Consider the following 17,076-nt stretch of genomic DNA (forward strand, 5'->3'; position numbering starts at 1 on the left):
CCCTCTGGTCACCCTAAGTGCATTCTAATTACTCTCTCCAATATTTCAGTCACTTGCAATGGCAACTGTGTGTGTGTGGGGGGGGAGGGCAAGGGCCCCATGACCCTCCCCAAAATGCTCCTTTGTGTCCCTCCGACTAGTTGCCTCTCATTGCCACATGTTCCATACTACTTCCTTGGAAGTTACAGTGCTCTTGTACATAAAGAGTGATGCAGGCAGAGCCCCACTATCTTTGAAGAGTCAGGGCTATAATGTTGGCTTCTTTGGTGCTATACACACTACAAATGAACCTATTGAGGGAACCTATTAAAATGCAACAGTCTTCAGATGTTTAAAACATGGCTCGGTCTTGCAGCATAGGCCAGCACATCCCTCGGCCTGTGCCGATTCTGGCAGCTCCCATTGGCCTGGAGCAGTGTACTGCGGCCAGTTGGAGCAGCGATTGGCCGAACCTGCGGACGTGGCAGGTAAACAAACCAGCCCGGACCGCCAGGGGCTTTCCCTGAACAAGCGGCGCACCAGCTTTGAGAACCACTGCCCTACACACCACCGCATGAGTAGACCTACCCAGAGAGAGGACCAAGATGGATTTTACATCAGCTTGCCAGGATGTCTTTGTCTTAATCTTTGCTTCTCTAGGCTAATCTAATAATTTAAGATTCTGTATCTCAGGTGATTAATAAATTATCTTGTTTGGGAAAAAGTTGCCTTGTGTTGCTGCAAATATTTACTAAGTGCACGGCACACTGGAAGGGTACAACACAAACCTCCCACATGGCTCTGGCTTGGCTGGATATCCTTCAAGGAGCCATGGAGAGAAACAAGTATCTCCGCCATCTAAAGACAGTTTCAGAGTTGTAGAGGCTGCGGGCCTGCCCCAGCAGAACTGTGTAGACCGTTGGCAGCTGGCACAATAAAAGGGTCACTCCCAAGGGACTGGTTACAGGTTGGGGGATAGACCAGATCGCACGGCTCCGTGACATAAGTATAGACTACTGAGGTAGTCACCACAAAGCTGTAATTAAGTTAGAGCTAGGAATGCTTTAAATATCTGTTGTTGAGTTCGGAAATATTGAGACAATAATCAATGTTGGCAATTTAAAAAACTGATTGAAAAATAATGCTCTGACACCAAGCTTTAATCCATCCGAAACAGAACTTCTCAACCATTCACTCAGCTTGCGCGTGATGTGCCAACACCGTGATTTACAGTGAATGTAAATGGTTTGACTGTATGAACAGATCAAAGCTCAAAATTCACTTCATATAGTCAATTTCACTTGAATTTTTACAGCAAGATACTATGTGCGAGATTCAAGAGCGACAAAATAAAAATAAACCCATGCATGTCACAATGGTTAATGCCAAGATGACAGAAAATGTTTCATTACACAATTAATATGTTCACAACATAAAGACACAAGGAACACTCTGAACTATTGAACATGCACTATACAAAATGCCAGCATTTGTTTTTTTATAGTTTTTGTAATCTCACCTGCTAAGACCCTTATCTTCATAAAACCACTGAGTTCCTGAGTAAATATTGTGCCACAGATTTAAATCTTCAGGGGGATTTGATGCAAGTGGTTGCCGGATTTTACGTCTCAGGAGCTCATATCTAACACAAAAGACAAGCAGAACACCGGGATTATCTCAACTAATGTTATTACACAAAAATCAGGGGGAGGGGGATTGTTTTTTTTTTTTAAAGCCACACATTATTTTGTTTTTACAGCTGTAAAGTTTCTCAGATAAACTTTTTAATATTTCCAGGTTTAAAACATTCAATTACCAATATACTTTGAAAATGGATAATGAAGTGTTTCATCCTGCTTTCATTTGAAAGAAAGAATCAGAGTTTTTAATGGTATGACCATTTTATTGAGTCAAATGCCTTCTCTGCATCTAGCCAGGGCTTGTGGCAGAGTTTGCAGTTTGTGAGAAGACATTTAAGATTTATTTTAGGTTATCCAAGCCTGGTCTTTTCTGAGTGAATGAGGGACAGTATATCACACATTTCAAAAGCACCCATCACTATAGTATCTGGGAGTTTAACTGGAGTAATTAATAAAACTTAATTAAGTTGTAATTTCACCAAAATGTTCTGATGACTTCATACCCAAAGAACAACTTTTGCATCAAGGGTTATCAATGTTTGGGAATCCAAAAACAAAATATAACAATTTTACTAAATAAAGCCCTGGCAAATTCTGTTCAATATAATTCAAAGACAAATCGTAAGAAACATCAACATCTTTTTGAACGCTGGATGGTGATGGAGGGTAAATCACACTCCCTGGCAGCGGCTGCTGCTGCAGACTTCTTTCTCCATCACGCCGTACTGAGCAGCTGCTTTAGTGGTGTTTCTGGTTGAGAGCAGCATGGCACACCATGAAGGAAATGAAGTTTGCAGCTGTAGCTCATGTTGAATTACTTCAGTCCTCAATGGTAAAATGGTCATGTTGTTGACTTCAGAGAAATGTACATTGCTTTTCAAAGGTTTCAAATATCTTGATGCAATCGGATTCATTCAGCAGGAGTGTGCTCTAATTAAGCATTAAGAAAAGCAGGCAGGAAGCTGTGGATGCTGCTGCGGTGCAATAATACACGCCTGTAAAAGTGTGCTAGGTGTAAAGTAAACTACCGAATGCCTCAACGCATGGACGAGCCTGTGTGATGCCCTACGCCACGTGAATGAAGGATGTTGATTTCATTTATTTTATAAATGGGAAAGCACGGATTCAAGTCAATATCCAACCCTGCATGTACTCCTGTCCAGCTCCCAGGACAAGATAACACCAAAGGGGGTTCTTCCCCATCTTTCAAGGAACAGTCCTGCCTGCCTTCCTCTAATCAACCCACTTCTGTCTTGCCCCTGTTCTGAAGCTCCCAGGAATCTTGCTGCTTCTTTTCTCCTCCACTCATCCACAATCTATTTATCATATACACCACCATGAACCAAACACAAAATAATCTTCAGTTTTGAAGAATATTTCATCTCACCAAATTATAAATAGCCCCGTCTTCCCCTGTGTAGGACTAACCTGCATAGGGTACTGGGGGCTCCCTGAGTTTATACTCTCAGAGTTTTCTCCTAATTCTTCCCCAAGTGGTGGCCTGTTCCCCTAAACCACCACTAAAAACTGGCAGCTGTTTCAGCCCACAAAACCTCCGACTCCGCTGAGATCTGCATGGATCCCAGGAGGCATAGGCAGTTCAGGGCTATATGTATTAGAGCTGGGTTTGCATTGTATCCTGCCCTCCTGCTGTTTCATTCTAGCCTCTTGGATGACAGTGCTCTGACAGCTACAATGCATTCCCCTCTTTACTGTGGTGTTTCAGCTGGATTTCCACAGTGCAGAGGTAGAACCTGTACAAATTAATGCTGACTCAGACAGCAATAACTCAAAATAGTTTGCCCCGCTGGTTGAGTGCCTGAGAATATAGGAAAATTCTGCTTGCCCTGCATCCACACCATGGAGCCTGAATCTCAGTGAGGGGCTTCCACAGGGTCTGAAAAAAGTGGGAGAGCATGCCACGAAGCTGACAATTCTCTGGGCTGGATCTAGGTAAGCCAAGGATTGCCTCTGGTCCCATTTGTGAATTAAACGCTGAAGTATATTTACCCCATGGATCAACAGAGGCATGGAATTTCATTTCCTGGGTGTGCACATTTCCAGAAGTCCTGCGATGTTTCACCCGGTGTCACCCACCCTTAAGTTACATATTGCTATACCTTACCTCAAGTGTGGTCCATTGGGCCTAGAGGGCAGTTGCCAGGAAATAGCAATAAATGATTCACTTATTGGAGTCACAGACAAGGGGTTAATGCCCTGAGGAACTGTTGGCTGGGTAGTCACATGTGTAGGTAAACTCTCTGTGCAGCCTCCCAGGAAGCCGTTGCCTCCAGAACAAGCTAGTATAATGACTGAGTAATTTGTGAAAGGGATCAGGTTCGTCACCACATGGTTTTGCATTGATGAAATGTTGCTGGTGATGGTAATTCGAGGATCAGGCATGCGGATCTCATAGCTAAGCATTTCTCCATTCGGTATGAGAGGAGGTTTCCAAGAGACCTGAGAAAATAAAGGCGTTCTTAGAATTTGACCTACTGGCAATGGCAACACAGAAATAACATAATCAAAATGGGTACAACGGTGACAATAAGATGTTCTTTTTTCCTTTAGAGAGAAAAATCTGGGACTCAAGAGACTTGGGTTCAGTTCCCAGTTTGGCTGCAGACTTCACATGTGACTGTAGGCCAGTCACTTGGGGTAGATTTTCAAAGGCATGAACTGCAGATAGGCACCTACTGTCCATTAAATTTCAAAGGAACAGTAAGTGTTTATATGCCATTTTTGCTTTTAAAAATCTACTCTTTAATCATTCTGTAGCTTAAATCAGCTCCCATCTGTCAAATGGGATAATACTTCCCTACCTCATAGCATTGGTGTGAATAAATATAGGGAAGACTGCAAGATGCTCAGATACTACTGTAATGCGGTCTTAATTACTGTATATATATACACACACACACACACACACACTCACTCCCTCTCACTCTTGTATTGTAATGTACTGGGTGGTATATATGTGTACCATATTCTGCTATTATATGTTATCAGTAAAAGCTCATCGTTTTGCCTACCAGGGCATGCTAAGAAAACATCCATCCATACCATTAATATGTTTTTATTTTTCAGTAATAAGTTACAATAATATGTATTGTTACTATATGTATATGTTGCTTTGCATCTTATATCTATCGCTTTACGTATAAATCGGTCTTTCCAAGACAACAAATTTAAACAAAACCCTATTTTTTTTGCAGTCTTACTCAACTTTCAGTGTGAATAATTTTTATGTTTGCCTGATTAATTAGTACCTTGATATAGGCTTTTCCGTATCCAGTCTGCAGGTCTGATCCAACTCCCGTTGAGTAGCTGACTCCAATGGGAGCTAGATCGTGCTGTGAGTTCACAGACGTGTCAACCAGATAGGGATAATACATACAGTGGGCCCTAGGTCCAGATTAAATCCTCTTTGTGCCACTGCAACAGTACAAAGTGGACTTAAAGCTGCCCTCAAGAGAAAACTGTAGATTCCCCTGTTAGGATTCTCCCAGTGGTGTGAAGTTGGCCTGGCTGGCTCAGCACTATCATCTCCTTCTACACCGGGACCCTCAAGGTGTAAACTAGACTAGCTCTGTGACTGTTCTAAGCTTGTGCCAGAAGCCAATTCAACCCAGTGCAGCTCCGGAATAGGGGGAGGCAGAAAAGTGACTTAGTGCCTCCATTGCCTTTCCTTCACCCATACTTGGCAAAGCTAAGTCCTGAGCCTTAGAAAATATCAATGGAGAACAGCCAGCTCAAGCTGTGTGTGTTACAAAATAAACAAACAAAATAATATTGTTTTATAATACAATCACACGAAAATATTTTAGTGGAGGTGCTGATCAATTGAGCAACCTGCTCCCTAATTCTTTCCAGTCTCAAAACTGAGTCCCTCTAAAATGGTGACTCCACATACTAACACATGCCCCGAGTACAAAGGAGCTGGATTCATAGCTGGTTTTTGAAAGGATCTGGAATACCACCAGGGAGTAACTAATGTTAGATCTTAAGAACAGGAGGAATGCTTGAGCCTTGATACTAGCAAGGATCTTGGCAGCAGAATTTTGAAGACAGCTGAAGATCTTTGATAACAAATTCTGGAATATTATTAAACACAGAATTATAAACAGGGCAGTCTTGATTTATGAGAACACAAACAAGCTTACCCATGTCAACAAAGAAAAGGTTTTACTCTGGCTAGGTTTCAAGTGTGCTATTCAGATTTCTGTCATTCCTTACATATGATTAAGGAAATGAAGACAACATCACAAGGAAAACAATGCTAGCAGGTAGCAGAAGGTAGAAGAAGATTTTGCATCTTTCCTAGTTCATCTACTAGAAAGATATATTACTATCACCCTCCTTTATGCAAAAGAGCAAAATCTCTTTTTGGAGGAGCTGATGTACTTTCTCCCTGTGTTTAAAAAGTATAGGAGAATGGGTAATATAAAGCTTGCAGGTTTCATTTTAAAATGTAGATAGAAAACAGCCAGGCTAGCGTATTTTGTGTTGTAATTTCCGAGATCCAGGAAGGAACATTCCCACCTCATTGTGCATGAACAATACAGCACAGCTGACCCGATGCATTGTGAATGTGTGAGGGGGGGGGCCACTTTCCATGGGAGACTCATATTTGTCATGGAAGGAGGCAGCATACTAGACTCAGTGGCCCACTGGTCTGACCCACTTTGGAAAATCATGTTTCCACGGCCATACTTATATTTTGTAACTAATATAGGGCCCAGTCCTGAAGTTTGGATTTCACTTTGAGTTCTGCCTAAATAAGGACTGAGTAAGACCTTAGTTCAAGTGTTTTATTTTGAATCATTAGCACAGTTAAACCTTAACTGTCTTAAGTGAGCTCTCAAAGGACTGACTAGTCTGGGCTGTTTAACGGAAGAGGACTTCTAACAGAAGTACTGTATGCGATATGTTTGGGGGCACTTTGAGGATTACCCTCAAAGTTGCCTCAAAATGTTCAACTTGTATCGATTTTGCTTATTTCCTGAGGTGATTTATGAGTCAGTGACCAAGTCCTGGGCAGTCTGGCCTACCAGTTAAAGCTGAATCCAGATGAGGCGGGTCCTGGAGCAAAGTCAAAGGTTGTAGCTGGGAGACAGAGACCGAAGCTAAACTGAAGGGTTACCTGGAGTTGCAGTCAGAAGGCCTAGTAGAGGATCAGAGTTGGGAGTCAGAAACCAAAGCCTAAGCTGAAGGGCTCACTGCAGTTGCAGTCACAAGATGGAGCTGAGGGTCTGAGCTGGGGAGTCAGAAGTCGGGAAGGAGCTGGGGGCAGGAGCAGAAACAGGCTGGGGTGGGAGCTGTGGACAGGACCAAGAGCAGCTGCAGGCACTGAGCAGCCACTGGACTGTTGCTGCTATTGAGCCTGAGTATCAGCCTGCTAACTCCTTCAGCCAATCAGATGGCGCCATCAATCCAATAGCTTCGATCAGGGCCAGCTGTGCTCAGTGGGTTACCAGGAGACTGGCTCTGGGGCAGGCGAGGCTCCTGCTAGTGTGTCACTGCTGAACTTTGGATCCTTAAGTTCTTTAGCAGCATACAATAAAATTCATTAAATAAAACGCACAGCGCTATGTAACACCATCTAGGGGGGATGGGAAGTTATCAGCACATGCAGTACCACTGCTGCTCCTCTGACTCTTCAGCATCTGAACCTCACACTGACAGTGTGCTATATATTGATACTTGAAAGGACTCTGATATTATTCTGTATTATGTGTTGTGCACTGACGCTGTGCTGGGGGCTGTACAATACATGAATGAGATTGTGTCCCTGCCTAAATTACAGTAGGTATTTTATCTTGTAATGCAAATTGCATAGAGAATGAAACATTGAAAACCAGGCACAATGATGTTAGTACTCAGCAGCATGAAAAACAAAAGTAGAGTCCAGGTCTCACTTGGCATGGTTCCCTCTGAACTTTGTGGACTCAGTGTTTTATTTATTGCTAGGGTTGTTGGTCTATCTAAAATCAAGATGGAATAGCAAGGGGTGATTTAAACTTGAGATGATGCTCAGATGTATCGGGGAGCTGACCTGCCTTGAACTTCAGATGTCACCTGGAAAGAAGGATGGAGCAGGATATACAATCCAATGCCACTTCAGGCAAACTTTTCTGTCATAAAAAGTGGTAGCCTATACACTTCAATGACAAGTCAAGGACAAGGTCAAGTGACTGATTGGCCTATGCAACGTAAATAAAGATGGCAGAGCCAGCCTGGTTTAAATTCATTGCGACACAACTGGACCTTCTCTCCTCTTTATCCTGAATCTGCCAGATTTGAGGTCAGAACTTGGCAGTGCATGAAACCAGAAGGGCTCACGAGACAGTCTCTGTTGGAAACAGTAGCAGTTTGTTCATTGATCTGAAGCTCAACATTGAGACCATGAAAGAGGGCGCAGATGAGGAAGCCAGAACAAGTTAACTATTGGGAGAGATTAACTGATTCAATGTAATGACACTGGAAGCTGTCATTTAAAGATCAAAGCACCATATTTTCTCCACCACAAAATTTAAAGCAACCGAAATTAGCCACTTTCTCCCCATTAATCATAACTTCAGAAAGCTTTTCTTTTTGACAGCAGTCCGAACATTTCAATTTAATTCTGAAAAAAGTTTCAAAATAAGTACTCAACCACATTTTTTGCTTTACCCTAGTCTCACTCTCATTGATGAGCATGGCCATAACGGATACACTATTGAGAGCTTTACACTGTAAGCCCCAAAGTAAATTAGAAAGGTTAAGTTATTATCCTTATTTTATAGATGAATCAACCAAATCAAAAAGAGATTGAGTGTTTTACCCAATATCACATAGTAAGACATAGGCAAATAGAACCCAGCTTCTGCTCTTGTGTTCTAGCCACTGGATTATGTTACCTCCCCAAAACAAATATGGCCAGGAAGTCTACTTCACTGTAGATTATTGCCTGTTTTAAAAGAAAACTAAACTGGGATTGTGTCAGAAGTTGGAATAGATCCTGATTCCTGATAGAGGCCAAGAGTGAGAATACAGGACATTCAGTAACCTGCATATCTCTCTGGTAATTAGCAAGAGTTGCAAAGACAGAACAACACTCTGAAGTTCTTATTTGTTTGAAATTACTCTATTGCTCGGGTTCAATGATCCAGCTCTACTATTCCACTTCCAATAATATGATTAAAGAAGAGAAATGGATTGCTGTGATGGAAAGATGTATTTAGTTCAGAGGGGTTAATCAGCCAGTCCATAAACCTACTCCAATAAAATCCATTATATTTCTATATGTATAGAGACAGAGCCGTACTTTTTTTTTTAAAAAAAAAACCCAACTATTTAATTGTCACATTTTTATGTAATTCCTGCAATTCTCATGCATGCGCAATTTCCATCCACGTCAGAGTTACAAATACAAGAGGGCAGCAGGATCAGTTGCTAGTTGCTAGTAGGACCATCAGTTGCTAGTAGAAATGGTTTGAGAAGCACTTGCACTGAATACTGGGTAAATGGAAATAACATTTCTGTATGAGCCTATGTAACTATTGCAGAACCTGAAACTTCTTCATTGATATTGTTCAATGCACGGGGATATGCTGATGAGGTTCTGATTAGTTTTTCCAAGTCACTCCACTGCCTGGCCTGGCACAAATCAGCAAGCTGTGCAGGAAATCACAACCCTGACATGCAGGAAAATCTCAGGTGTGCAGGTTAAGGCTGCTCCTAGGGGTGTTGCAGTAGCTCAACTTGCTCAAGCAGCACTTATATGGCAAATAAACCAAGGTCTCACTGACCTTAGCAACATTACAAGGCAATCTTCACACAAGGATTGATTGCTCTTTAACAGTTTCCCCAAAGCACAGGGCACACCTGTGTAAAACTGGAAAAGAGCTATAGGTTCCTCTTCCCCCCCCCAAGATGAAGTCTGTAGGTCTTCTGGTTGCATCTCCTTTTAACCCAGTAATACACAAGGGTAGATACCAGGTGATTAGTGCTCTCCTTAGCCCAGTGGTGCTCCGTAGAGACCTTTGCAGCCGTTTGCAGTGGTAGACCGGGTCTTAAGAGGGATGGGGGGTGGGGCCATGAGAGGTTTTATCTAGCACAAAGTGATCTGAGAAGTAAAACACTGGAGAATCACTGCAGTGGCAGATATTGGTGCTATGTAACTTTAATATTTTCAGATAATTGTATTATTCTGATCTTAGCCCTGTGAGAATCTGGAGTGTACGTTGCTGGCCTGTCTCCCCTGCCTAGCAAGGACGAACGCCATGCCCCAAAGTGTTCACACCTTTTCTTCAGACCCTTTTATTCTTCAAAACACAAAACTCACAAAGTAGCACTAACAAAGTTATCCCAAAGCAGGCTGCAGGGACCCAGAAGACTCTCCCCTTAGGTCTCTTCCACTGCTCCATGGCCAGCCACAGCAGCCAGCTTTCTTCCTGTAATCCTTTCAATGGACCTCTCTTAGCCCTTTACAGCAATGGCCCCAGCAAGGGAGGGACGGTGGGGGTCTCAGAGCCAGGCACCAGGCTGATCGGGCACGTAATGCCCCACAATGCAATTGTAACTCCATGATATGTGGATATGGAAAATATCTTTTCTTTCACTTATCTTGGCCAGTTGTAAATGGACCAACTCTATAATTGGTCTAACTGTACTTCTGAATAGCAATCATTTGATTTAATTGAGATCCTCGTTTCCAGGGCTTTTACTAATAGCCTGTTTGTAGGTTAAGAGTCCTGATCACTAAATTTCCTGCTTCTCATGTCCAAGTGAAGAGTGGAGTTGGGGTAACAATTAGGATGATTGTTTCTCTTTTTGTTTAATTGTATGCCTGCAACTTAGTAGTCAGCCTTGAGAAAGCGAGCATTTAAAACATGTGTCACACTATGTAGTAAAGAAGGGTCATCCTGCTGCAAGGGAAAGATGGAGATTGCTTCCTCGATGGCAGGCCCAGTGCGCTAACTATTCAGTCTCAACTGGAGGGCATCAGCCTTCTTAGTTGCAGCTCCTTCTAGTGTGCAGAAAAGGGTGGCAGTGGGGCTGAGAGAGAGGAGACAGAACTCTGAGGAAAATAATGAACAAGGACTATAAAATGAATTAAAACAGATTACATCCCTCCTTCCTTCAGAGCAGCTACAGGGAAATACTTGGGGTAAGCTCTGCAAGGGAGAGGGGGGCAAAATGAACCACTGTCAGATGCTAAAGGGCCATCACTACCAAAGGAGGAAATGTATTTTTAGCAGTTACTATACACAGAATATAGAAAAAAAGATGATAGATGACATCAGAATAGTTTATTGTTCTCCTCATTCTGCATTTGGCATCTGACATCTAATCTGAATGTAAGGAAATGTATATATCAGGGGTCGGCAACCTCTACCGACGCGGCAGGTAAACAAACTGTCCTGGCCCACCAGGGTGCTTACCCTGGTGAGCCACGTGCCAGAGGTTGCCAACCCCTGGTGTGTATATATGTTGTGGATTTTATCTTGAAGGGCCATCCTGATGACAAAAATATTTCAAGGCCATATTGTCAACTATGCTGTAAGACAAGAATTTCACCCTATCTCAGCCCAGAAAAATGTAGCATTATTCCTTCCCTTTGACATAACGGACCAGGCAAAGTAGAGGGTCCAGGCCACCTTTTAGATTGAGCCAGAAAGCTCTCCAAGATGGCGGCTACAGCGGTGGAAAATGGTTGCAACTTCTCTGTGAGCAGACCTGCAGGTGGCATTGGTACAGGAGGGAGTACGTTCAGGATACCCAGGCATCTACTTATCCAGTACATTGCCACAGAGGCCTCTACTTGCAGGTCTCCTGTGGATCTTCTGGTGGGGATTAAAACTGTCCTCCCTAGTTGTAAACCCCAAGTTAGGGCAGTAGTAGAAACAGCACCTGCCTACTGCAAGTTAGATGGGTGAAGTCTAGTGTAAGAAAGCATCATTTAACAAAAATGGTGAATCTAGTTCAATGTGTCCAGTCTCTTAATTCTTTATCTACACTGAGTACTCACTTAAACAATTATTCACTATGTAAACTAGCCTTTTCTCAAATTGATCAACCTAAATATACTCTGCAATGTCATACCAGCGTGAAGTGTGAGAATGAGGCATGCAGCACTTGCAACCGTCACAAGAAAATAACCAATTTCTTTTCTACTTCTGTAAATCAGGGTATAGCAAATCTTGTGTAACAGGAATAATGTTCACGGCATTGGAATACACTAAATAAACGACTTTTGCAGTTGCTGCATATCTCCACGTCACTTTGGCATTTAATCAGCCACAAAAGCAGTTTATTGCTCAGTATACTCTGCTGCCATGAACATTATCAATTCAGCAAATATTAAAGAATATCATGCAGGTGTCACAGAAATGAGTGGTTTAAAAATTATCAGCAATGTTACACTTTTTTCTGCAGAACCGAAAGCAAGCTGAAAGGTATTGGGAGACACCAGGCCATTCTGATTAAAATTACTATAAAAAGGACCACATACAGCTAGGGTGACCAGACAGCAACTGTGAAAATTCGGGACAGGAAGTAGGGGGTAATAGGAGCCCATATAAGAAAAAGACCCAAAAAATCAGGACTGTCCCTATAAAATCAGGACATCTGGTCACCCTACATACAGCATCAGAAGCGTTTATACCGAGACAGTGGATGCTGTGCTGACATTTTTTCTCCTTGTAGAGTGAGGGCTTATGTCTAAGAAAATAAGCTGTATACTCCAGTGAGTACTCTTGCCACAGCGCTTTGAATTCTTCACATCACAAAATCATTTATATTGATTTTATGACTAAATAAAGGAATGGAAATATGTTTCTCTTCATAATAAATTCTCTCTTTTTCCAGTTTAAGTAAATATTTGCGCTCATGGTTTAGGGATTGGTTGCACTGACAACTGAAAGCCTCTATTGATTCACATCCCTGGCTTGGTGAAAGAGCCTCTCAATATAACCTTTCCCACAGTGCCCTTCCACAATCCCTTCAGCTCTATCCTGGAAGGACAGCTCTCTCTAGGGCAAGAGGTAATTAAAGTCTCACACTGGTTCACTCCTGAAGAGATTGCATATTTTCCACTCTTCACGAAAGAATTGCCACTGTAGATATTTAATATGACAAGAGTCTTGTGCAGCACAAGCATGTTTTGAGCACTAAGCAGGTGCTGTATTCATGAAGGTTTTGTGACTCAGTTTACAGAGCCACCTCACTGTGACTAACAGGAATTTAAACATTACCAATATAAAGTCATCTGAGCCAGATTCATCCTACCTCTTTTCAGAACAAATTTCAATTATTGAGGGACAAGTCCTGAAGCAACCTCCATGCCTGTGCACCTGGCAGTGAAAATGGTGTGAGGATATGTAAGGGGTGCAGAGGTCAACTTCATGCCAAAGTGCAGGTGGAAGATCAACTACTCCTTTGTTTTTTCTCCTTCTTCCCCCTCCATACGGAAATGATGTGGCCTCAGTGCTACAGTAATGGCCATGGAGTGGCCTCAGAACCTCACCACTCTTACATGAAAGTTCTATAGAATTTAACAGGCAGAGCTTCTGGTGTGCTGGCCCCACTGGGGGTGGGAAAGGGCAGAACTACATCTCTGCCTCCTCCTCCCCACCCACATTCAGGCAATTTGCTTCTCTAAAGGGGAGCAAAGAGCAAGAAGTCCTTGGGTATCTTAGACAGCAGTCCCATGGTAACTTTGGATGTCTGACTTTGACAACTGTAGGCTTATAAACTGTATAGATTCAGTCCACCTCTAACCAATTACAGATATGTGTTAAAATGCTAAATAATAGCAGAAATGAGTAGCTATTAAATGTAGTCTTTTATTTCAGTTGGTGCAGGATTTGGCCTTAAATTAGATAGCTGGCTAGTAATGAATCTACTGTTCTTTGCATAAGCAACATTAGCTGTGTCCAATCTCTCTCGAATTATTTACTGCAGTATGCTTTTCAAGTATCTAATTATACAATTTTGCTTCATTTCTTTTGGCGATACTGTGATAAACCCTTTCTGTCCTTAAAAGTTTTGACTGTACTCTTTAGAGAACAGAAGTAAGGTAATGTTTCAGCTAAGAAATACACCCAGTATGAATTAGCAGATTTTGAATTTCTCTGTCCTGTTGTATGTGGAAAACTTTTGTTGTTTTATCTTAACTATTCCACTTGCCTAAATTCAGCAGAATTTAATACAAAAGACCACCAGGTTCAGAGGAATTCACCACAGTACTAGTACAGAAAAAGAAAGCCTGGGACTGCTATAGCAGCAATTGGCACAAAATATGTCCAGCTCATACAGAAGGCTGTACAACATAGACCTTAAAAGGCTGAGAAAGCTAATGAGAGACTAGGGAAACAAGAAGGTAAAAATACCCAACTGAACTGTCTAATCAGACTGCAAAATCTGATAAAGTATTCTTAGATTGAAACTGAATTATTACAGAATGAAATGCAGGATTGTGCTATCAAACTTGGTCTCAAAAGAGAATTGAGCCAACTGTTTTTTAGGAATGGTGAATCCCTGATATTTTGGATTTGAAACAGAGGAAGATCCAATTAGTAATGAATGTGTATCCTAGATCCCAAGGAAAAATCAAGTACAGGATCAAGAATAATTTGATAAGTTTTTTTTAAATTAGGATTGAGCATGTTAACACCTAATGGAAAAGAAATTCCATATGTAAAAGGAGTAAAACTTTATGACCTTGGATACAGCATCGAAGGCAAGCAGTGACTTCTTTTACTGTTATAAAGACTAAAGTCAACGTGACTGCTCATTAGGCAAGTGCTTAAATAATTTGCCGAACTAGGGCCATTGTCTGTACTGTAGATTTTACTCCATGTTATTGTTCCTGTTCCTGGCAAATCCATGAAAGGATGGTTTGATGATAACCACTGTATTCTTGATATTAATGTGGATGGTAACATGTAATGCTGTAGACATTCAAATAAAATTTAGAGAGCTCAAGTTTCATTGTTTAAAAGAGGGTAACTTATATCAAAGTTTCATATTGTGGATGAAGAATGAAAAAATTAGCACTTAAATTCATATCCTCAAACTATTTATGCTGCCTGGGTAACTCCACTTTATATTTACCTTTTGAAACAAAATACATTTTAAACAAAAATAATAATTCTAACAGATGAACTTCAGTCTTATGCAAATGTCCTTTGTTTTGTGCTCTAGTGAGCAAGCTACTGTACCAATACTTTTGGCATTAGTACAAGACTGAATCCATGGAAGCATGTGTGTATTTACACAAAGAGGCTTCTAAGCTACAAAAATCCCTCTTGTTTGGTTACACTAATTTCCCTTGAATGAAGTTTGTATGCAAGCCAAAACAATGGTAGTTATCCTGTCCTCTAGAGCTCATTCCCAACTGAACAATGTGAATAATTGAAAACTTCCTAGCTAGTCCTGTAAGGCTACTCTTTCCTAAGTCAGAGGACTCATGCTGTTATTTTTACTTCCTTAGCCTTAGAAAAAGGACCTTTGATAATTTGTTAAAAAAGTTTAAATATTTATAACTTGTAACTTTATTAGTATTTTAATGAAGTCTTCAGAGTTTTGTGGGTTTTTTGTAATTCATTTTCTGGTCTATTTTAGTCTGACTAGGGGATGAAAACTAAATATCCCATTGTGATATTCCAAATATTTCAGGTGTATGAGAAAAATGAAAGTGTTAACATAATATGGGGATGCAGACTTCGAAGAAAACTGAAGCCAAATCAAAGACAGTTTTAACCCAAAGGCCAGATGCTAATATTTATCTACCCCCACAGCAATAAAATTAGTTAGTTCAGCCAGTAGTTGTCTCTGTCAAATACACATTCTTACAGGGAAAACATGTAAAAATTGTGAGACAAAACAAATTAAACCTACCTTAACCAAATCTGGTCCCAACACCTCCACATCAGGTGGCTGAACACCAGCAGGTCTTGATGGTCTGGTGGTAACTTCTGACCAAGCGCTGCTGTTAGTGCCTCCATTAAGGGTGCTCACCAGTATTCTGTACTCAAACTTCTTCCACGGGCTAAGAGCAGCACTCTGGTCAACATAGCTCATGGCATGATTATGAGGTAGAGTCATGACAGTGGACACTTGTTCTGTTCCTTTAGCCCTCCTTTCTATTGTAAAGTTTTCCACCAAACCATTTGGGTGAACCGGGGGTTGCCATGATATAAGCACAGATGTTGGCGTGTCTGAATACAGCTCTGGAGCAGGGATATCTTCAGGTGCATCTGGGAGAGTCTGTATAGCTGCGGCCTTGGGTGAAAGGGAGCATCCTTTAGAGGTGCAGCCTTCTACTTGAAACTGATAGGCAGTATAAGGACGCAAATGATGTATGGTGCAATTAGACTGGGTTCCTGGCACTGTCTCATGCAGTTGGCCATTTTGGTAAATGTTGTAACGAATGATGTTGCCATTTGGCTTTGATGGATGCTGCCAAATGATGACTGTTTCCCTAGATTTCAAATTCAAAAGTAGTGGTGGGTCTATAGGACCAGGCTCTGTAATAAAAAAAAAAAAAAAAGCGGGGGATAAACACAATTTTGGGGCTTTTTTTTTTATGAAAGGCCAACCTAGCAATTATTAACTACTTAAAGGAAACTACAAGGCTCAAAGGACAAAAGAGGTTCAGATTAATTGACTATTCTATTCCCCTTAAGAATGTAGGCCCCACTATTTAAAGGACTCTGCTAAATGTATATGGATCCCATTTCAATGACAGGTTGCTTATTAAAAACAACAAAACCGATCTCTCAATGAGATTACATTGAATACTGTTATCCTGGAGAGAAAATGTAAGACCATGTAACAGTTTAGACCCATAGTTCTAGCTTTTGCTGATATTTTTCTAGAGCACCAGCTACTAATTACAACCTATAACCGTCATAACAAAGCTGCACATTTTACAGCTCAGTAAACCTCTTCTGCAACTCTCATTATATATTCAATATTTTAGTTCATTCTGTTTATAATTCTAATCCATTTTTTGCAATTTATCTACTCCCTGTTAATATTATAGGTGATTTTTTACTGTGACTGTGACAGAAGCTGCCGATTTAGCTCTTTCACCTACTGATAAATAAACAATGCACAGATCTGACCTTTAGGTTAACAGGTTTTATGCTTGCTCCACTCAGCACTCTAACTGATTCAATTATCATAAAGGTTCAGGAGCCTCCATGAATACTGAAAAAGACCGACCATATGCCTGCATAGGTGTTGTGGAACAGCAAATACTCTGCAGCCCTCCAGAGAAATTCCTTAATTGTAAATAATTTCACCATGCGACACAATCAAGTCACCTTGAATGCAAAACCCTCAGCCTGTGGAGGCAAAGTGTTATTTAAGCTTTACTGGGCTGCGTTAAATTCTGCAATTTGAAGGGCTGTTAAGTTTTTCAATTGAAATTTCATTTAAAATGCAGGTGCTTTTTATTATATTGAGG

General features: G+C 41.2%; 1 protein-coding gene across 1 annotated transcript in view; it reads right to left on the reverse strand.

The window, feature by feature from the left end:
* The window catches only part of USH2A (usherin), a 548,586-nt gene that overhangs the window by 159,106 nt on the left and 372,404 nt on the right, over positions 1–17,076 (reverse strand). The window contains exons 40-42 of the mRNA XM_034764482.1: positions 15,504–16,132; positions 3,745–4,079; positions 1,499–1,621 (exon numbers count right to left, since the gene is read on the reverse strand). Of these exons, the coding sequence (XP_034620373.1) occupies positions 1,499–1,621; positions 3,745–4,079; positions 15,504–16,132 (1,087 nt within the window). The remainder of the gene's footprint in view (positions 1–1,498; positions 1,622–3,744; positions 4,080–15,503; positions 16,133–17,076) is intronic.

This window comes from Trachemys scripta, chromosome 3, assembly GCF_013100865.1.
Source record: "Trachemys scripta elegans isolate TJP31775 chromosome 3, CAS_Tse_1.0, whole genome shotgun sequence".
Classification (NCBI taxonomy): domain Eukaryota; kingdom Metazoa; phylum Chordata; order Testudines; family Emydidae; genus Trachemys; species Trachemys scripta.